At 41.1% G+C, this 23910-nt stretch overlaps 1 protein-coding gene across 2 annotated transcripts in view; it reads right to left on the bottom strand.

Annotated features, from left to right (window-relative positions):
* Positions 1-23910, bottom strand: part of skap1 (src kinase associated phosphoprotein 1) — a 390268-nt gene that overhangs the window by 52131 nt on the left and 314227 nt on the right. For both annotated transcript variants that reach the window (XM_080213465.1, XM_080213466.1), the window contains exons 10-11: positions 21436-21495; positions 2526-2638 (exon numbers count right to left, since the gene is read on the bottom strand). In XM_080213465.1, the coding sequence (XP_080069591.1) occupies positions 2526-2638; positions 21436-21495 (173 nt within the window). The remainder of the gene's footprint in view (positions 1-2525; positions 2639-21435; positions 21496-23910) is intronic.

The raw sequence follows: 23910 nt of genomic DNA, 5'->3' as shown, positions 1-23910 counted from the left end.
ATTTTAGTTGAATGAGTGGATTGAGGGACATGGGGCTAAGATGTATGTAGTTGAGGTACAGGCTCTGTCATGGTCCACTGGATGACAGAGGAGGCTCAAGAGGCTGAATAGCTTCCTCCTGTTCGTATGGAAATAATAGCTCCTACATCGAGCTTTTTTCAGGTATGGACAAAATCTGGATTGGATTAAGGTTCAAAAACAGACTTTCACCAGATCTTAATTTGCTGTCTTAATCAAAGTAAATAAAAATAAAATTATTTATGACTTTTGATCAATAAGCAAACCTTTGCTTAAATGTTTATACTTATTGGCCCCTGTTCTCTTCAGCATCTCCCTCAAGTGTAGTGGGTCTGAATTTTCCATCTTCAGTCTCACTTCTGACTATGTTCTGAATGCATATTCTAACCTCTCTTATTTCCTTCTGGATGACATAGCTCAGGATTTCTCTCTGCCTCTCATTGTCAGAGTTTCACTGTATATTCTGCCAATGGGTTCTTGCCCCCTAAATTCCTTGTCCAGTTTTACAACTCATGCATTCTTCCAATCTAAGTGCACCAAATGCAACTACTAAAGCACGTTAAAAGTCAAGTCTTCCATTTTCTGGGAAGCCCATACTGACTGATGAGATGTTTCAGACTTGGGTCATTTTTTCCAAGTCTTTTAATTAGGGAAATTAGGAGATAATTTTAAATGTAAATGTACCCACTGTCTCACATTAACACATAAATACATCAAACATACCATCTGATATTAACATAAGTTGCTGATAAGGCTCCATCTCTGCATATAGACACAAATATAGGCAGATTCTACAATCAAGTCTCTTTGCTACATCTCTACACAACTCCCAGGGAATAGGCTACACAGAGGGGTGAGAGACACACACACATCCTCACTCCTAATGCATAATGATTGGGAAATAACTGCTGCGTTTCAGCAACCTCGATGTGATGCATTGTTGGTGTCAGGCTCCTCGTATGGGTTAGAAACACAAGTAGTTACTCAAACTCACCAATCACGATGGTGTATCTCCTTCGCCAGTCTTCTGTCACAGGCTAATGGACCAATCAATTCAAGCCTTTGTGTGGCACAGGTGACCTGAAGTTGAACTGGTGAATAATCGCGCGAGACGGGAAAATCACTGGCACTCATCAAGAGATTATTCACAGCCTTTAGGGGTTTGGTATTATGTTTGAATCAGACCAGGGACAGAGAAAGAGAGAATGGATTTTCTCTCTCTGTCTGACGCTTAATTAGATAATTTAACAAACATTCACATTTATTCATCATTTCTTTAATAAACCTGTATTTATAGAGCAGTACTGTGCTGCATTGCTAATTATTTCCTAATAATTTTGCTGCAAGGACACTATTATTAGTAATGCTGCACTGCAATCTTAGACAAGGTCTAAAGTCCAGGAGGGATGTTATGGCTATTAAACACAAAGCAAATGGAATACAGAGCTTTGTTTTTAAGTGAGGATGCTGGATTCCCTGGGTATGGAGTGTATAGCAAGTCAGATGGCAAGGATACACCAGCACCTGCAAACCTTTTTTCACCAATTTTCCATCCATTGGTTTACAATTGGAGAGATGGATGGAATACTACATTGAGTTATACTCTACACAGAACACTGTCACCAGGGAAACTGTAAACACTGCAGAAAGCCTACCTGTCATGGTGGGGTTGGCTGTAAAACCCACAGCAAAGGAGTTTAACAAAGCTATTGACCTGCTTGTCATGGTTTTATTAGGGTGAAAAATCAGGAAGACTTCCCCACTTGAAAGGCTGAATGGTCATCTCCTGATCCTGTGACCAAATAGTCTCAAGCATATGTAGAGATAATTCTAACCCTGCAAATCAAAACTACATTATGATGTGAGGTGCTAAGATCCATATCAGGGTCTCTAGATTGGGTGAAGCTCGGTGATGATTGGGGAGCTGCAGGTGGAAGGCTATCAACAAGAGTCCTACTGATCACTGTCCAGTGATCCCTACTATATATAATAGAGAGGCTTGCATTTCTAAAGCACCTTTCACAACCTCATGATGTCCTAAGGTGATTTGGTGAAATACAGTCACTGTTATAATGTAGGAAATTTGACCAGCAGCTTGTACACAGCAAGCTACAATTAACAGCAATTAGGAAAATTATGCGATAATTTGTTTTCAGTGATATTAGTTGATAGCAGGACACTGGGGATAAATTCCCTGCTTTTTTTCGAATAGTGCCTTGGGATCTTTTATGTCCACCTCAGAGGATAAACAGGGCCTGAATTTAACAGCTCATCTGAAAACTGCATAACTGCCAGTGCAACACTCCTCAGTATTGCACTGGAATCTTAGCTTAAATTGTATGCTCAAATCTCTGGAGCAGGGACCCCAAAATGATTGGGAGGGAAGGGAGTGGCCATTGACAGTATGTTCACATTGTTGGATTAACAATGATCAAGGACATTGAAAGTGAGGAGACAAAAGGCTTCACACATCACAAATAGAGTAAATGACTGGGTCATTGCCTTACTTTGCTCAGGATATGAATCAGATCTCCTCGTTTAAATGACAGTTCATCAGGTTCCTCGGTAATGCAATCCCACAGTCCCAGGTAGAAGCTTGCATAATCAATGCTGGTATTTCCTTTGTAAAGTAAAAAGAGGAGACATTATAACTATTCAAGGATTTATTTGTGCTATTTAATGCCCTTTATCAATGAACCAATACAACATAAGTGGGAGTTAGGCGAGTTATAACTAAGCAGGAAAATGGATCACAAAACAGGAAGCACAGGTTGAGTTTTTTAATCAAGGCCACCCTTCCTTCATGTACCACCAAGTGGTCTCCTACACATCCATTACTGTTATTTATTCACCTTTAAAGGTCCCTTAAGTCAAGTGTGTTCTACCATTAGCCTGAGCAACCAGAATCCATTCAAACTGTTTGAATTTTTCCAGTTAGGATGTTTGTGAAAAGCTGATAAATCCCACACCCCTCACTGAATGATTCTGATAAAACCCCTCACTGTAACACTCTAACATACCCTACACCCTTCACTGTAGCTCTCTGATATACCCCACACCCCTCATGTAACACTGATATACCCCACACCCATCACTGTAACACTGATATAGCCCACACCCCTCATTGTAACACTGTGATATACCCCACAGCCCTCACTGTAATACTCTGATATACCCTACACCCCTCACTGAATGACTCCGATAAACCACACACTCCTCATTGTAAAATTTTAATAGACCCCTCACTGTAACACGCTGATGTACCCCATGCCCCTCATTGTAACACTGATATGCCACCCACCCCTCACTGAATGACTCTGATAAACCCCATACCACTCACTGTAACACTAATAAATCCCATACTCCTGACTGTTACACTCTGATACAACCCACACTCCTCACTAAATGACTCTGATAAATCCCACACCCCTCACTATAATACTTTGATATAATCCACACCCTTCACAGAATGACTCTGATATACCCCACACAGCTCACACTAACATATTGCTATACCCTCACTGTAACACACTGATGTACCCACACTCCTCACTGGAACATTGATATACCACACACTCCTCACTGGAAAATTGATATACCACACTCCTCACTGTAACATTGTGATATATCCCACGCCCCTCACTGTAACACTCTGATAAATCCCACATCCCTCACTATAACACTTCGATATAACCCACACTCCTCACTGAATTACTCTGATATACCCCACGCCCCTCACAGTAACAAATTGATATACCCACATTCCTCATCGTAACACTGATATACCACACACTCCTCACTGTAACACTGTGATATATCCCACATCTCTCACTGTAACACACTGATATACTCCACACTCCTTACTGTAACACACTGATGTACCCCACACCCCTCACCATAACACACTGATGTACCCCACACCCCTCACCATAACACACTGATATACCCCACCCCGCTCATTGTAATACTCTATTTTACATGTGGGGTATATCAATGATTGAAAATCCAGTTGGGAACTGGGGAGAAACATTTTTACCCAGAGAATGGGGAGGGCAGTGGAAGCAATATGAACATACGAGGGAGAAGGCCATAGAAAGATATTTTGATAATATGATACGAAGAGTGGTAAAGGAACACTTGTGTGAAGCATAAACACTAGAATGGATCAGTTGGGTTGAATGGCCTGATTTTGTAAATTCTGATGTAAATTACATGCAAATGGTGAACAATGATGCCAAAGAAAACCTTTTATTGCACATTTCTTATTGATCAGTTCTGATAGAATTCCCACATTCCAGAAACTTTTGGAGTCAAAGACTTTGCATAGAGGAAGCTTCAAAGCCAAATATATGTTGTATTCTCTCTCAGTATGTGGAGAGAAAAAAAAATCAATTTTCCCATAGTGTTTTTGCTTCTTTATCATTTTGTTCTGCTATAAGAGAACCAAGTCTGGGGTCATTAGGCTGTTTGAACTGTATTTGCCATCATCCAGAGACATGGGGCATATTGCATTACCATAAAATGCTCATTTGTCTTATATTAACTTAAATAGCTGACAAGAAAGCTATTAAGTAATCAGTGATACTGAGGCAAAAGAAATGCCTTTTCCAGTCCCTGCCTGGGTATCATTCCAAGTGTGAGAGAGTATGTCGGACTGCTGACTCCCACAGGTTTTTCAGTGCCTTGTGAAATACTGAGTGTGCCCCAGGCTACAGGAGCACAATATCAGAATTTTCTTTTTTACGATCAACATGGCAAAAATTCATCATGAGAAATACAATTTTATTTTTTTTTAATATGCAACTTTATCGACCTTGAAACAGCTATTACATTCTTGTGTAAGGCATGCCAGTTAATTGCAACATAGCTTCGAAACACAAAGCTAAGATGATTTGTTTTCATTCCTGTACTCTATTTTTACTCATTCTAATTTACCGCACATTTAATGTTGAGCACCCTAATTAGTGCACAGAAATATCAGATTATTGTACTGAAGTACTGAATTTCAAAACATAATTTTTTTAACTACCAATTTCATACAGAGTGTACAGCACAGGAACAGGCCATTCAGCCCAATTAGTCCATGCTAGTGTTTATGCTCCATGTCATCTCACTCTATCCACATAACCTCCGATTCCTTTCTCTCTCACACATTTATGCTATTAACTTTTACAACTTCATGTAGTATTGAGTTCCACATTCTCATCGCTGTCTGGCTAAATGTGCATTTCCTAAATTATCCCCCTCCTCTTTGCAAAACTCTCATGTCCATGGGCATCCTCTGTGATGTACTGTGTATTTGCCAGATCACGAATGTTGGCAAGCAATTTAATTTCCAGGACTTCGGTGGGAAACAGGTTAGTGGGATAGCTCTAAAGAGATGACACAGGCACAGTGGGCTAAATGACCTCCTTCTTGTCAGATGATTTTACATTTAGACTCAGACGGCGGTTAGCACTGCTGTCTCACAGCATCAGGAACATGTGTTTGATTCCGGTCTCAGGTGACTGTGTGGAGTTTGCACATTCTCCCCATGTGTATATGGGTTTCAACCAGGTGCTCCAGTTTCCTCCCACAGTCCAAAGATGTGCTGGTTAGGTGGATTGGCCTTGCTAAATTGCCCCTTAGTGTCCAACAATACGTAGATTACCTGGGTCAACTGTAGTAAATGCATGGGGTTATGGGCATAGGTGAAGGGGAGGGCCTGGGTGGGATGCTCTTTCGGAGAGTCGGTGCAGACTTGATGGCCCAAATGGTCTCTGAATTGTAGGGATCCTATGGTTCTAGTTCAAATTTTGTTTCAATTATTTCTTCATCACTACACACCCTGACTGTGAAAGAACAATAGAGGAATCGGTGGCAAGACAGCAAAGGGCAGAGGTCAACATGTCTTATGAGGGGTGAAGCAGATTACTGATAGATAAATCAAACTGCATGCATTACTGCTGGCAACGATCACAATGCCATAATCTGCTACATACAATACATCCAGCAGACTCATCACTGCCTTATAATCTTTCCAAGTTAAAGTATCTCTTATTCTGTGTATAAATCACCCACAGCCCACAATTAAATCCAAGGCTAAAATTTGCTCCTCCCTCCCTTTTATTCTATCTATAAATCATCTATAAATCTATAAATCATCAAACATGTTTAAATTGTAGCCTGAAACTCACTCCCAGTATCTGTTACTCTAAATATAAGCCACCCGAATTCTTTGATTAGATTTCAGTCTATAACTCACTCATGGGTATTAATTATTTCATATACAAAACCCCCATACCCCTTGATTAGATTCCTGTCAGTAACTGACTCCTGGGTATCTGTTATACTCCATATCATCGTAGAATCATAGAAGCCCTACAGTGCAGAAAGAGGCCATTTGGCCCATCAAGTCTGCACCGACCACAATCCCACCCAGTCCCTACCTCCATATCCCTACATATTTACCCACTAATCCTTCTCACCTATGCATCTCAGGACTCTAAGGGCAATTTTTAGCATGGCCAATCAACCTAACCCACACATCTTTGGACTTTGGATATAAACCTTCCACTGTATATATAACGCATTTGTAGGTAAGTTCTTATGTGCAGTTTTAAAAGAGCTGTTACTTCTTTACAAAATTCAGATAACAATGTTTAAAACAGGAATGTGTAAAGTGTTAGCTTAATAATATCATCCAACATGAATTCCATGATATAAAAATTAAGAAAGATAAGAGCTAGAAAGATAGAATAGGGAGAAAGGGAAAAAGAGAAGCACAGCGATGATAAAAAGAGAGAGATAGCGAGAACAAAAAAGAGAGAAATTTCTAGCCAGCAGAGAGAGTGAGAAGAGGCTGAAGCACAGGAAGATTTGTAGAAACTGAGACAGAGAATTGAGAGATCAGGAAGGAGAGATTTGGATGTAGGAAAAGATTGGAAGAGGGAGGGAGAGATTGGAAGGAAGAGAGAGTTTGGGAGGGAGGAAAATATTAAGAGGGAGAGTGAGTTTGGGAAAAGGAGGGAAAGATTAAGAGGGGAGGAAAGATTAGGAGTGGAGGAAAGATTAAGAGCAAGGGGGCAATTGAATGGGGGAAAAAGATAAATGAACAGATCCTGGAAGGAAGACATCAACAGTAGGACAGACGGGACAGGGAACTAGAGGAAGAAATGCTGAGATCATGGCAATCTACAGAAATTTGGGATTCATAACAGTTCACAGATGGAAACATTCACTGATGTGAATTATAGAGTGAGATAAAAGCAATGTTGGTAAATTATACACAGGAAGCAGAATGGGTGGTCACCGCTGTAAAGTTATTCCATCTCAGGACCTGTCACGTCCATACAAAAACACCATCAGTTCAGCCTGACCATCCCTCCCATCGGAAACACACATATGTTACTCCCTCCAGGGCTGAAATGTATCCACTCTGGCATAAGGAAAAAGAATGGACACAATAATCAAAATCAGACTGGTCCGCCAAATATACAGAAGGACAAAGAAATATATCCTATTCCATTAATTTAGAACTTCGTCACTGTAAACAAAGTCTGATTAAAGCAGAATTATAAACTGGATACTGTGCTACAGGATGGGTTTGTAGACAGAACTCCATAATCAATCGTAGCATTCTGACTCTTCTGCTTTAAGGGAATGAAAAGGAATCAGAGGGAGCATGATAAATCCCATCACAACATCTCTCTGTCCAGAAAAAAACTGGCTGTCACCTAAATACCCTGCCACTTCACAAGAAATATCGGCCTCTGAGATCAAGAAGGGCTCTGTCAGCTGTTCCGCATGAGTTTGCATCTCTCCCTTACCTCCTGGCAAGTCCTGGCCAGTGGGCAGAGGAGTTCAATCCCTTTGCATAGAAAAGAAAGATTTTGAATTTCTCGAGCACTTTTCAAACCTCATGAGCTTCCCAGAGTTGTTTTAGGCCAAGGGCGGCACAGTGGCAGAGTGGTTAGCCCTGCTGCCTCACAATACCAGGGATCCAGGTTTGATTCTGGCCTTGGGTGACTGTGTGGAATTTGCATGTTCTCCTCGTGTCTGTGTGGGTTTCCTCACGTTTCCTCCCACAATCCAAAAATGTGCAGGTTAGTTGACTGGTCATGGTAAATGCATGGGTTATGAGGAGAGAATCTAGAGTCAGTGCAGGCTCGATGGGGCAATCCTCTTGCACTGTAGGATTCCACAAAATACTTTTTGAACTATTGTAATGTAGTAAATGCAACAGTAATTTCTGCGCAGCAAGATCCCTCAAATAGCAACGTGGTAATGGTGGTCTATTTTTAGTGACATTGGTTTAGGGATAAATATTCATCTGGAACACTGCAGGGAAATCATTGTTCTTCTCCAAAATAGTGTCTATTGGTTCTTTTATGTCAAGTCTGGGCTTGCAGAAGGAAGATGGCGACTCAGGAACACTTTCAGCATATCACAATCTTTGGGACTTGCAGTCTTGATTTGTGCATTAATAAAAGGCATATTGATTCTAATGTGCAGTCAGTGCAGGGTCATTTCATACCACATGGCTATTCGAACTACTGAGTAACTATGGGCTGTTCTTGTTCTTTTACAAAGCAACAACTTGCTCACAACAAACCTCTCCCAACATGCTTTACAGACATCTAATCCAACAAGTAGATGATGTTGTAAAGGAGGGAGATCCAAAACCTTGATAAAAAGGTGATTTTAACAGGCTTTTTTTAAAAAAGTGGGAGGTGGAGAAGCAGCATGATTTAAGGAGGGAATTCCATTGTTTGGAACTTAGGAGACTGGAAATAAGGCCACTTATCTCATCAGGCTTAAGGCGGGAGGGAATAGATGATTCACTTTGCTCCACAACTGATGCCTATGCCTTCAGCTGCTTGCCCTTAGCACGGGTACTCTTTCCCTAAACCTCTCTGCCTCTCTCATTCTTCCTTTCAGACAGTCTTTAAAACCTACCTTTTTGACTAAGCAGACGGTCACCTGTCCTATATCTCTTTATGTAGATCAGTGTCAAATTTTGGTTGACACTGGAATGCCTTGGGATGTTTTACTATGTTAAAGGTGATATATAGATGCAAGTTATTGTTGTATGATAGGCAACTATATGAGGAATGGAGAGTTTTGGATGGGGGCACAGGAGGAAGATGCAGGGGATGGCTCTCAGCGAAGTTACAGATCTAGTAGTAACTGAATACATAAGGGATTTAAACCTGAAGCTGATAATTTTAAATGAAGCATTGGAGAATCACAAGCTAATATACAGCAGAGTTCAAGAAAGCTAAACTACAGTTATGACAAGAGCTACGAGACTTCAGTGAATTCCACTGGAGCAGACAAGGAGATTTAATCAAAGTTTTTAAATTATGAACGATATGGATATGAGGAAAGATTATTTGCTGTGGTTGGGGAGGCACTGAGAAAGGATCATCAGTTTAAGATTATCACAGAGAGTGAAGAAAGATATTAGGAGAAATTTCTGTATGTGGAATATTGCTGGAGCATGCAATGCTTTGCCACCTACATGCTTCATAAGAAGTTCCTTCCTGCATAACTTTAATGAAGATACCTACTTGCTTTGGGCGAAGAACAGAAGAGATATGATTTCACAGAGAGAGGCCAATCAGCCTATTGTGCTAGTGTTAGCTCCTTTGCACTTTGGCTATAGTCCTGAGAGTTTTCTATTTAATCCAATTCCCTTCTGAAAGTTACTACTGAATCTTTTTCCACCTTCCATTTAGGCAGTGTGTTCCAGATCATAATCATTCACAATGTAAAAAAATCTCATTTCCTTTCTGCTAGTTTTTTCAGTTGTCCTAAATATGTGGCCTCTAATTACTGGATCTTCTGAACAGCTTCTCCTTATTTAGTTAGTTAGAAACCCTTCCTAACTTTAAATACCTCTAGCACATTCTCCCTTAAACTTCGTTGTTCCAAGGAGAACAATCCCACCTTCTCCAGTCTCTTCATGAACCGAGGTCCCTCACCCCTGGTACCATTGTAGCAAATCTCTAATCATGCCTTCTCTAATGAATTGACATCGTTCCTGAAGTCTGGTGCCGAGACTTGGAAACAATACTCCAGCTGAAGCCTAACCAATGCTTTATAAAGATTTATCATAACTTCCTTGGTTTTATATTGTCTGAGGTGCCCAGAATCCTACAAAATAAAGCAAGCAGCAAAGGCTTCACAGATGTCATTAATCATTTTCTTATTTTTCTAGAAATGCAGAGAGAGATGAGTATCTTGCACTAATTACATGGAATTGTGTATACTGACCCCAAAACCAAATGAGATTGAGGCTGGTGTTGTCTGTTGTTCATAAATGTCCATCAGAATTAACATCTGCACACCTTGGAACACACAGACACAAAATCCCTACTTCAATACAAGCATCAAACATTTGTTGCCCCTACTTTTATGATATTTTGAACTTCTAAGAGAAATGGATAAATATGTGAGCCAGGGCTTTTACACAATTGAATGGTAACATTTTGTGACTCTCTTTCACAAATCCAAAATCAATTAATAATATTAAATCTGAGATTGACAGCTGTTTTCTAAACAAGAACATTCAGGAATATTGGGCCAAGCAAGTGAAAAGAGTTAAGATTACAGATCAGCCTTGACCTAAGTGAACACAGAGCAGATTCAATGGTCTGAATAGCCTCTCCCTGTTTCTATGTTTCTACTAAAAATACTGACGATCTGACTCTGAACTCATGCAACAACACCAAGCTGAGACAGGGAAAGGTGGTGGAAATAAAAGTCTTTCTGAGGCCTCGTGATCTCACTGTATTTATGGGAACGGGAACTTACTACTTGATAACTTAGATTGTAATCCTGAGGTATGGACTAATAGTCTAGACAGTAAGAAGTCTGACAACACCAGGTTTAAGTCCAACTGACAAACCTGGTGTTGTCAGACTTCTTACTGTGTTTACCCCAGTCCAACGCCAACATCTCCACATCGTGACTAATAGTCTAGAGGCAGGAGCTCAAACCCAGCAAAGCATCTGGGAAATTTAAATTTAGTTATTTCAATTAATTGGGAATAAAACGCTAGTCCCAATAATGATGACCATGAAACTACAGGATTGTCTTTAAAACCTATCTGGTTCACTAATGTCCTTTAGGGAAGAAAATCTGCCATCTTACCCGGTCTGGCGTACATGTGACTCATAACAACATTGCTGACTCATAACTGCCCTCTCAAATGGGCACTCTCAAATGTACAATAGTTGCTGCCTTGCCAACAACTGAAAAATCCTATGAATGAATAAAAAACTCATCATCCTGCCTGCAACCAAGTCTCATACAACATCAGATTTCCAGCCCAATATGGGGAGGCAATAGCCTAGTGGTGATGTCACTGGACTAGTAGTCCAGAAGCCCAGACTAATGCTCTGGGTATATGGGTTCAAATCATACCACTGGTGGAATTTAAATTTAAAATCTGGAACTAAACGGTCTCACTAGTTACCAGTAGTAACTTGGAAACCACTGTTGATTTAAGTCTGCTATCCTTACTTGGTCTGGCCTACATATGACTCCAGACCATCAGCAATGTGGTGGACCCACTGAAATGGTTTTGTAACCAAGGGCAATTAAGGATGGCAGCAACATTCACATCCCACAAAATAATTTTTAAAAATCATAACTTTGGACATGGTTGTCAATCAGTGAAAGAGGCTTAAAAATAAATGTGAAATTTAGAACAATGGTGCATCTTATAATTCTGCATCTTTCCTCAGGAATCTGGCATCATAGTATAGACAAATGCCCTATTATGTTGCACTGCAATACCCCTCACAGCCCAGAGTTCAATCTTCCAGAATGTAATCCTATTTGGGGAAAATGCAAAGTTTCTAACTATAAAGGAAATTCAAAAATTTGTGATTAGATATTATTCCTACAGGCACAACTCACTCTGTGCTGTATTTTTGGCTCATCCATTAACAGATGTATATCGGTGTCTTTCTGTCTTATTTCAAAGCCATCATAAATTCATTTATTTTAAAATACTGCTGGATTTCCTGTGGCATTTATCAAGGAGAATATGATGGCGTTGCTTTATAACGTAAGAAGTATTTCCCGAAGTGAAGTTAAACGTATTATTCTATTGTTTGGGAGAAGTTCTTACATTCTTATAATATTTTTCACGACCTCACAAAGTTTCCAAGTGCTTTACATCAACGAACAAGGCTGATGCTGGAATATTAGCCATCCAAGGCGAACATTCGGGCTTTTTGCCCGCCCCGCCTCCCAGACTAATCTTTCTAAAATACTGTGCTTTATTTTGAATTAAAAAAATTGGAATTTATCATCACAGATTTATTTTTCATGAAAAGTAACATGATAATACTGATTGCACATTCTCATTGTTCTCCACATTTCACAGGATGTGTGCTAGATGAAATGTGTAATAACGATATAGGCCAGAATTTTTCAGCCAATCTTGTCTCCCGTCCTACCAATGGCGAACCCTGCTATGGTTTCCTGACGGCTAGGAGTGTGTGAGGGGGAGCAGGAAGTGTGTGCAAATGTCTTTCGCAGCACAGAATGTGGATAATCCTGTCCATAATGTATAATATGGCTCACATGATGTAACAGTTGCTAGATGATTTTATGCACAATTTACATGATCAATAACCTTTACCATAGAGTTGGCTAGATTAAATTACATTCTTTGATATTATTTACTGGTTCACAGTCATGTAGATCTGAAAATGTGCAAAAATATTGCATGAACAGAATGAGGAATATCATTTAAACTTTGGGAAAGACTGCAATAGAAATTTTTATTTTGTCAGAATTCGTGCATGTATATCAGTAGATCTAGAATTTTCATTCCCACTGCCAAAGCCTGTTTGTTAACTTATGTCATTTCATGAACAGTCTGTTCAGTTTTTGTTCACCCCCAGATTTTTCCACTCCTGACAACCAGCTAGTTTGCCAATGCTATTGTGAATAGCAGTCACTGTTGTAATGTAGGAAGGCAGCAGCCATTGTGTGCACAGCAAGCTCCAGCAATGAGAAATATGACCAGGTAAATATGATAAATATTTACCAGACACAGGGAGAACCATCCTGACTTTTTGAAATAGTGTCTTTTTTTTATCCACCTGAAAGTCCAGATGAAATCCTGGTTAAGGTTGACAGTGCAGCACTCCCTCAGTTCTACACTACGCTGGACCGAGAGCAATTTGAGGCTAATTGTTTAAGACATTGAATTTCATATCATTTGAAGTTTAATTTTGTAAGGAATGTTACAGATTGGAATGTGCTCAGTATTTTAGAAAGCAGTTGGGAGTATATTGCAGCTGAATATTCATTTATAAAGTTCTATGTGTGAGCATGTTTATACATAATCAGGATCAGTGATGTACATAGGTTACCCTACACTTCCTTGCTTCTGTACTCAATGGATGGAATTCTCCCAACCTGGGTGGGAGCAGAGAATCTGGCAGGAGGCAAAATGTTGGAAACCTGCCGGTGTAAAATTACACTGCAATTCTCCCAATGGCACGTTTGTCTTCCTGCTAGCAGGTGGTGGGAATGCCATTTACATTCATTTGCATGCATGAATGCTCGTTAAAACAGCTAGCCGCCAGTGTCCTGTCAGGTCTTCCAATCACGTGCCACTCCAGTGGGAAATCAGGTCAGTGTTAAACCCGATTGCTACAATGCACAATACAGCCATCAATTGGCGACAGACTTTGAGGTGAGTGCAAAAAAGTATTTTTGCCACAGTGCTGCGCTGCTCCTGATGTGCTGTGCCAGAGCAGACTGGTTTCTGCCTTCCATTTCCATGCCAAACTACTCATCATACATCATAGTATCACCATGCTGCTGGACTTATCAACACTACTGTCACTATTTTGGTTCAGCACTGCCCTGGGTTTAGGAAGTACAGGGGATCTCTCGCACTCTCTATCTACATCCCACCCTGTTGCACTGTGAAATTCATGCAGCCACTGCAACAAAGGTCCAAAGTTCATTCTGGGGTAGAATGTGAGTGAGGAGTGCAAGGGAGCCTACTGAAGACAATGGAGGCTAAGCGGAAGCAGGGTTGTGCAAGGGGGGGGGGTGCGGTTAGAGTGAGGACTCATGATAGCAGCAGCGTGAATGAAGATGTGCAATGGGAGGCAGAGGAAACTGAACTCTGACAAGGCTGCATGAAAAGCTCACAAGCAAGGGGGTCAAAGGGACATCACATTGTTTACTGGAAGGTGACGGAGATGCCAGACACAGTGGGTAGAGGTCCATATAGGGCATGTATGCCTCACAGTTGATAGGCTTGGTGGAAGTTGGGTTGATTCCAGGAACAGGCTTCTTATGTGGGATTTTGCGGCCTTGCTCGTCCCAAAACAGTAAAATCCCACCTGAGGTCAACAGACGTTTCTGTGGTCTGCCCCTCGCCCAGTCCGATTTCCACGGCTGGTGGGACGGTAAAATTCGAGCCCTTGAGTCTACTATTCTTTTCCCTCTGGGTTGGTGACATCCTGCACAGTCTGGTGAAGATAGCTGAGCTGGAGAGAGTGATATGAGAATGCTGGACTGGCGTTTAAATATGGCACTGGAACCTTTGAACTCAATAGCTGATTGTGGGTGGACGAATCAGCTGCCAGCCCGCGAGGAGGGTTGGAGGAGAACTCGCCTGTGCCTAATTAATGAGGATCCAAGCACAGAATCTGGTGCGGGATCCCATCATTCTGTCCAGAGGGAAAGGCACCAACGGAGCTCCTGCCATCATACTTAGTCTCAAAATGAGAGAATTCTACCGTGTCTTTATTTAGAGGGTCAACTTGTTCCATCTCCTTTAAAGATCTGTGCAAATAGTCCCCCAGGACTCTCTTCTTGCAACCATGTGAAAATGGTACCATTTATTTTAAATTGCCTCTCCTCATTCTGCTTAGCAAATTAATCATTTCTGCATTTCATTTGATCAGTCATGTCTCTGCCTATTTCACAAGTCTGTCTGTGTTGTCTTCCTCCTGGAGTCAGTTTCTATCCTCTTCATTATTTACTATATTCCCAAGATCTGTGTTATCACAAACTTTGAAATTATATCCCCTATACCCAAGTCCAGGTCAAATCTCAAAAAGAGCAGTGGTCCTAATCCCAATCCCGAGGGAACACCATTGTGTAATTCCCTCCAATCTGAAACCACAACTCTCTGCTTTTATCTCAATCAATTTTTGCCACTATCCTATTAATCCCATATTCTTCAATCTAGAATATTCTTTAATTTAGATGATAATCTAGTAGGATTGATTTAAAACAAAATGACAAACAAAATTATAATTATTGGCAGTTAATCCAATTCAGTTTCTACATCTTTGAACAGAACTCATTTCTAATCGCTCGCCCCCCACCCCACTCCCCTCCACTTCCCGTCTCATCGTTTCAAATCTCTCCCAAGAGCAAATACACTTCCAAAGCTGGCCTGGCTGGATGAGCTGCTAGAGGTCAGTTAGTACAAGAAATATTTTCCCCAAACACTCACATCCACGTTGTAATGCCCCACTCAAGGGAAATACAAAGCCAGTTGAACAAGCTCTTCCCTGCTCCCTCTCCCTCCCCAATGCTTTGCATTTCTACAGAAGAACAGCTGAGAAATGGAAAGCAGTGAGGTGGGGGGGGGGGTGGTGTGTGTGTGTGTGTGTGTGTGTGTGTGAGAGAGAGAGAGAGACACCGAGTCTGTCTACATGCAGTTCCTGACACCATGTAGAACCTGTTCTGACACATGAAGCAACAGGAATCCTTCCAGTCAGCGTCTATCCCTCTCCTTCTGTACAATCAGCACTGGGAATGGGTTCTGCAGATGTTGCTGCAGATCAAACCTGAATATGTAAGTTCCTTAACCCTTTAATGCCAGAAATATAAACAGATTTTGCAGCAATCTCCAGCTTGCTCCAGCATTTTCTCCAGCATGATTCCGTTCTTGTCTTTGGGCTTAAGTAATTGTTTTTAGGACAGAATAAAAAGCATATCTAATCCAAGCTGTCCTGGGAGTAGTTGCATGAACGTTGATGGGGACAGTATAGAGGGAGCTTCACTCTGTATCTAACCCTCTGCTGTACCTGTCCTGGGAGCCTTTGATGGGGACAGTGTAAAGGGAACTTTACTCTGTATCCTGTGCTGTACCTATCCTGGGAGTTTTTGATGGGGAAAGTGCAGAAGGTGCTTTACTCTGTTTCTAATCATTTGCTGTACCTATCCTGGGAGCGTTTGTTGGAGGACAGTGTAGACGGAGCATTACTCTGTATCTAACCCTCTGCTGTACCTCCTGGGAATATTTGATGGGGAAAATGTAGAGGAAGCTTTACTCTGTATTTAACCCATGATGTGCTTTACTTGGGGGGAGTCTTGACGACAATGGTGCAGAGGGAGCTTTACTCTTTATCTAACTCATTAATATTTAGCAAATAGAGAGGGAGCAGAGTCTTGTGGAGCATAAACATTGGGGTAGAGCAGTTGGACCAAATTATATGGTTCTCTCCTGAAAATATTCTAATATAGCCTGATTAAAACACAGAGCAGGTAATCGGGGACAGGTTGGAGGCTCATGGTAAACCTTGCCTTTGAATTCGCTCAATGAAAGGAAAGTGGGGTTGGGTTTGGCATGGGTCCTTCCCTCACCACTATTTTTCTCCATCCTGTCCAGGTGCCTTGTTACACCCACTTAACATAAGCAGTAACCTGCCCTGAGGAGGAAGCACCTGTGGAACTATTTTGATATTCAGGGATTAGAATGAGTTAATCTTGTGGGTGATTTCAGCCTTGCCCAGCCTTGTGAAGCTGACGCTCTTTGTCCTGTCCCACGAAGTAACCTGCCATTTATTTCCTCTTGGCTTTTTCTAAACTTGCAAACTGTCAGGGGTCTGTTTCCTCCCAGCACAGTAGAATAGGAAAAAGAGCTGAGCAGAGGTTTCCTGTCTGCACACTCCTCTACATCTCCCTGGCTTTTCTTTGGAAAAGCTTTTAGGAATGATGCATGTGGTGTTCATGATAAGGAAGGTGGCTCGACCTTCACTTCCGAACATAACACTTCAACGATCCAGTAGGGAGTCTGCGTGTCTCACACTCCTATCTAACTTGCCTTCAAGAGGAGGTGACAATCTAAACCCAACTATGACCTAGTTTCCTTAACCCCACCTAAACATGGAATCCATTAAAAGCCATTCTGTTTTTTTTTACAGGAACAGGAGGTAGCCATTTAGCCCTTTTCCATGATTCCATTCATCATGGCTGGTCTGTACCACAACTCCATTGACCTGCCATTTTCCATTTGTCTTCATACTCTCATGTAAAGCAAATTTGTCTACATCAATATTGAAAGCTCCACTTGTCCATGAGCATCGACAGTCACTTTGGGGGTGAGCGCTCCAGATTTCCACTATCCTTTGTGTGGAAAATGCTTCCTGATTTTGCTGCTGAACAGCCTAGTTCTAATTTTAGGATTGTACTTCATTGTTTTGTGATTCCCTACTTGAGGAAATACCCCCTCAAATCTCTTCATTATTTTAAACACCTCAATTAGATGATTTCTTAATATTCTAAGCTTGAGGGAATAAAAGCTGAGTTTTTGCAACCTGTCCTCATAATTTAACCCTCCAAGCTCTGGTTTCATTCTCATGAATCCACGCTGCCTCAGCATCTCCTCTAAAGCCAAGATATTCTTCTGGACACAGTGTCCAGAACTGAATGCAATACCTCAGATGGACACTTGACCAAAGCTCTGTGAAGCTGAAGCACAACTTCCTAAGAAAAAAGCCAAATCCCATCATGGTGGCAGCTGGAATTTAAATTGAATGTATGACTCTATGACTGTAATAAAATCTGAAATTGAAAGCTGTTCTCAATAATGGTGGCCACGAAACTATCATCTGTTGTCATTAAAAAATCCTTTAGGGAAGGAAAAGTGCCACCTTTACCTGGTCTGGCCAACATATGACTCGAGATCCATGTAACGTGGCTGACCCTTAACAGCCCAATGAATATCCTAGTAAGCTATTCAGTTCAAGGGCAATTAGAGATGGACAAAAAATGTTGGCCTTGCCAGTGACACCCACATCCCTTGAAAGAATAAAGAAAAAATTATGTACTTCAATTCCCATGTCCCATTGCTCCTTCAATGTTCCTTTCATCCGTAAGAAAATATTTGTCTAATTTTTCTTGGAATCAAAGTGATTAACATAACCTAACATTATCCCACGTTGAACTTTATCTGTCACACTTTTACCCACTTTATATATATTCTCACATATTTATACATCTTATTGTGCCTCCTAATTTACTGTAATCTGCAAACTTTGATGTAGATTTTTTTGTTCCTTCATTCATGTCATTAATAAATAGGGTGCAAAGCTGAAGTGCCAGAACAGATCTCTGGGGAACACCAATCAGAATACTTACCTTTATCACTCTGTCTCTGCACCTACCTCCAATGGCAGAAATGGCAGAAGTGTCAAACGGGTATTTTGTGTCTGTCTTCATTGTAGAATTCACAAAAAAAATCCCAAGAATATTTGAAAATAAAGAGATACAAGGAAGGGAGGAACTTAAGACAATCACAATCACTTGGGAAGAGGTACTAGAAAATCTATTAGAACAAGAGGTTCACAAGTCCTCTCAATATGATGGCTTTCATAATAGGGCCTTAAAAGCGGTGGCTGAATAGATTGTAGACACATTGGTTATGATCTTCCAAAATTGAATAGATTCTGGAAAGGTCACAGCAGATTAGAAAATCGTTATGTAACAGCTCTAATCAAGAAAGGGGGGAGACAGAAAGCAAGAAATTATAGGCTAGTTAGCCTAAAATCTGTCATAGAGAAAATACTAGAATCCATTTTTGAAGAGGTAAATGCAGGTGTTGTAAAAAATTATGTTTGACTAATTTATTAGAGTTCTTCAAGGAAACATGAAGCAACATTGATGAAAGGGAACCTGCAGATGTATATTTGGATTTCCAAAAGGCATTCAATTAGGAAATTAAGTTGTGAAGCTGCCATTGGTGACTACAGATTTTAGATACATTAAGTGAGTGCACAAAAATTGGCAGATGGAGATGTGGGAAAATGTCCACCTTTATAGGATGAATAGAAAAGCAGTATGTTACATAAATGCGGAGAGATCGTAGAACTTTACAGTATAGAGAGATGGGTTTCATGGTAAGCGAATCACAAAAGGTTAGTATGCAGATGCAGCAAGTGAACAGTAAAGCAATGAAAAGTTGATGTTTATTGCAAGGAGAATTGAGTATATAAGTAGTAAAGATATGCTATAGTTATCTAGGGTGACCACATCTGGAGTACTTGTACGGTTTTGGTCTTCTTATCTAAGAGACATTAGAAACAGTTCAGAGAAGGTTCACTCAACTAATTTCTGGGATCAAGGGGTTATCTTATGAGAAAAGGTTGAGTAGGTTTGCATGTACCCATGAGAGCTTAGAAGAACGAGAGATGATCTTACTGAAATGTACAAGATCCAGAGGAGACTTGATTGGGTGGAAGCTGAGAGGATGTTTCCCCTTTTAGGAAAGTCTAGAATCAGGGAACTTAATTTAAAATTTAGGGCTCTCCCATTTAAGAATTAGATGAGAAGAATTTTTCTTCTCTCAGATGGTTATGAATCTGGCGAATTTTCTTCCTCTGAGAATAGTAGAGGCTGGTTCATAAAATATATTCAGTGCTGGGTTGGATAAATTTTTGATCAGTGAGGGAGTAGAGGATTATGGCAGCAGGCAAGAAAGTGGAGTTAAGGCCACAATCAGATTAGCCACAATTGTATGGAATGGCAGAGTAGAGGTAAGGGTCTGAATGGCCTATTCCTAATTCTTGTGTTCATTATGGGAGACCATCACAGTTCATATACTTATCCAACCCCCTTAAATACATCTAGTCGGCCCCCTCAACTACTCGTAATAGCCATTTCCATATTCAAACCACTTTCTCAGTGAACAGTTTCTCTTCAATTCCCTATCGATTTCTCAGCAACAATCTTGCCTCAGGTTTTGGTCTCCCCCACAAATGAACACATCCTTCAGGGCAACACAGTGGCACGGTGGTTAGCACTGCTGCCTCACAGCACCAGAAACCTGGGTTCTATTTCCGGCTTGGGTCACTGCCTGTGTGGAGCTTGCACCTTCTCCCCATGTTTGTGTGGGTTTCCTCTGGGTGCTCCTGTTTCCTCCCACAGTCCACAGATGTGCAGTTAGGTTGATTGGACATGCTCAATTAACCCTTACTGTCCTGGGATATGATAGGTTAGAGGGATTAGCAGGGTAACTAAGCAGGGATAGGGCTTCAGTGGGATTGTTGTTAGTGCAGACTCAGTGGGCCAAATGGCCTCCTGCTGCACTGTAGGGTTTCTATGATTCTATAATTCTCTATGTTTATCAAAACCTTTTCATAATATAAATGACAGCATTAGGTCACCCCTCTTTTAACAAAAAGAGCCCAGCGGTTCAGTCCTTCCTGATGATTATTGGGCCATTAGTCATTCACTCCTGAGTCTTTGGTGTATTTGAGTTTCAGATCCATTGGAATGTAAGCTTGGCAGGCTTGCAGATATCTGATCTGCTCAGACTCCATTAACAGTCAGCAAGTTGGAGATGTGTCCCAATCCACCCATGGATTGGTTGCCAATTGGCCTGAAAGAAGATCTCTCTCTCAGCTTCAGTAAGCTTTTCAAATTCCACAGATTTGCTGCATCAGGCCTCATGACTTTGTCCTGATCTCTAATGGAGAGTTACTTTGGTTCCTCCATCTTCTCGTTTGCACATATTAGCACACTGAGAACATCTAAAGTAATTTTAATTTATTCTTCAGTGAAAAGGTCTGAGTGTATGGATAAATATTCCAGTTGTATATGGAGATACAGGAATGGCTGCACTTTCGGAATTACGTGGCCTAGTTCCATTCCAGGCAGTGTACCTGATAATTGAGCTATCACATGAGCTATAGTTAGAACCATAGAAAAGTTACTGCACAGAAAGAGGCCATTTGCCCATCTTGTCTATGTCAGCCTGAGGACACCCAGGTGCCCTTTCTAATCTCACCTCCCTGCACCCAGCCCATAGCCCTGTAGCTTATGACACTTAAGTGCAGATACTTTTAAAAGATTTAGGGTCTCTGCAGCCACTATCAACTTGGGCAGTGAAATTCAGACACCCGCAACCCTCTTCCTCATGTCCCCTCTACACCTTCTGCCATTTATCTTGAATGTACATCCACTGGTTAACACCCAATGCACTGGGTGACTTTGGCCTAATGGAGACAAGGAAGACCAAGTTTAAAATGGGGTGGCAGGGGTGTTACTGATGTTGCATAACTTGTAAATAAGCCAGAAACTAAACTTTAGACTTGCACATTTTAGAAAGCAGAATTCTGGTGCAGAACCTGGATTCTCCACACTTCTAGATAAAATTACCTGGGTGCTGGCTACCATCACTCTCTTCATCAGGTGGTATGGGTGGAGGGAAGTCATCCTCTGAAAGAAAGAACACCAAATGATTTATTTACTCACAATGTACTTTTTGGTGTAGATTCCTCTGACTGTTTCTATCTCTGGTATCCTTAGGGCTTATAAAATAGAAAATGATTTAATTGTTTACAGGGTTGGACTCACTGACAAGGCCAGCATATATTGCCCATTACTGATGGCCCTTTAGAAGATTGTGGTGAGCTACTTTCTTGGATCACTGTAGCCCATGTGGTGTAGCTACAGCAGGGAGGGGGTCTGGGAATTTGATCTAGTGTCAATGAAGGAATACCAATAGAGTTCCAAGGCAGGATGATGTGTGATTTGGAGGGGAACTTGCAGGTGGTGGTGTTCCCAGGTATCTGCTGCCCTTGTTCTTCTGAACGGTTGTTGAAGAGTTCCTGTAGTCCATATTGGAGAAGTACACACTGCTGCCACTGTGCACTGGTGGTAGAGGGAGTGAATGTTTACAGTGTTGTCAGAGGTGTTGATCAAGCTTCTTCACGAAATGAGCTAACTGTAATCAGCAATTATGCTGTTCCCAGCCCAATGTCAAAACCAGCTGAAGGGACAAAGCCATCAGCTGCTGAATATGCTCCTCTTGCTACTGAACCTTCAGTAGGAGTGGCAGCTCAAATGCGTTGGAAGAGTCAGCAACATAAATAGTCTAACTTCCAAAACGTTGCAGCTGCTTTCCATTGTAGTGTCAACTGTGAGAGGCCTCATAGTTTGAGTGAATCCTGAGCTGGGATGATGCATTCAATAATGTAGATACAGAAATCTCTAATCTCCTGCATGTATGAACACCTCATTAACTAGAATTGCTTAGAAATACAGTACAGAAACAAGCCATCTGGCCTTTCTGCTCTATGTTAGTGTTTATGCTCTGCACAAGCCACTCTAATTCATCTCACCCTATCAACATGCTTTTTTCTCAGGCATTTATCCATCTTCTTCTTAAATGCATCTAAGATATTTGTCTCAACTGCGCCTTGTGGTAGTGAATTGCATATTCTCAACACTCACTAGGTAAATAAGTTTAGTCTAAACTCCCGACTGTATTTCTTAATGACTATCTTGCATTTCTGAAGCTCTAGTGTGGGACTGCCCCAGTAATTCACTTGTATTAAATCCTTTGGGGTACTTTCTCAATGGTGCCTCTAGCTTGCTCGCTCCCATGGACAGAGGAGTTTCATAGAATCCCAATGCAGAAAGAGACCATTCAGCCCATCAGGTTTGCCATGAGCTCACTATTTGCTCTGCATAGGAACAGCACTTGTTGGAAAAACATACTTGATGACTTTTCAGATTATTGACTGATATAGACATTGATGATTTCCGCACTGCAACTGAGTCTAATCTCCACAGACTTTCAACAGGAATAAAAATTGGAGGTTTTGTTTTATAAGACAGCCAATCTGTAACATACGTTTTAACCCTAATGTACTGAGAAGTAGACAGCTTGCCCATCTTACATACTGCATGACTTGACACAGCAGTTATCCAATTAAAACCAAGATACATTAGGTGACTAATGATTTGGTCAAAGAGATACATTTTAAGGAGCATCTTGTAGGAGGACAGAGAGAGGCAGAGAGGTATAGGGATTCCAAGGCTTAAGGTCTAGGCTGCTGAAGGTACGGCCACCAATTGTGGAGTGTTTAAAATTGAGCTACACAATTGGAGGAGTGCAGAGATATGAGGGCTGGAGGTAGTTACAATAAACAGCGAGCATGTGGCAGAAAGTGAAAACTACCAACGATGAGAAAGTTCCAATTGAGACATTGCTGGACTAGGTGCCAGCGCAGGTCAGAAAACACAGGGGTGATGGGTTAGAGGGACTTGATGTGTGTTAAATTACAGGCAGCAGAGTTTTGGATGAGCTGAAGTTTACGTAGGATGCAAATTGAAAGGCTGGTCGGGGAACTATTTTTGAAGTAGAATTTCCAATAACTCCATCTCTAAAAATGGAAAATCCGGGAGACTTGCGGTTTTATTACATGAACGCTTTATCCAGAAGGAAACTCATTAATGAAGCCTTAAAATCTCAAAACTAAATCTTTTTTTTACCTTCAAGCAAGTTTTTTATTACTTCATATAGCTCCAGTCTTCTACACCCTGCATTTCTTTCAAATGGAAATCAATTCAAATCAGCTCAAGGTTCTGTGCTTATTTATAAATTTGATCTAAACTCAGTTGAGTCAGTCTGAGGGCAGACCCAAGGGAGTGCAAGGCTGTAAAGCAGATCTCTTTAAAACGAATCAGATTTTGGACTTGAGCTGCTTGTGAACGTATATAACCTGATTAGAATTGACTTTGAATAAATTTGGGCAAATGAATGCTTGTTCTGCTCGGGCTGTGGCTGTCCTCGTGATCCACAGTCATTCAGTTTGCCCCACAACTTTGAGGTTACACTGACACAGC

This window comes from Carcharhinus amblyrhynchos, chromosome 27 (genome assembly GCF_965287045.1).
Source record: "Carcharhinus amblyrhynchos chromosome 27, sCarAmb.v2.hapA, whole genome shotgun sequence".
Classification (NCBI taxonomy): domain Eukaryota; kingdom Metazoa; phylum Chordata; class Chondrichthyes; order Carcharhiniformes; family Carcharhinidae; genus Carcharhinus; species Carcharhinus amblyrhynchos.
This window is presented reverse-complemented; position numbering and strand designations above follow the sequence as displayed.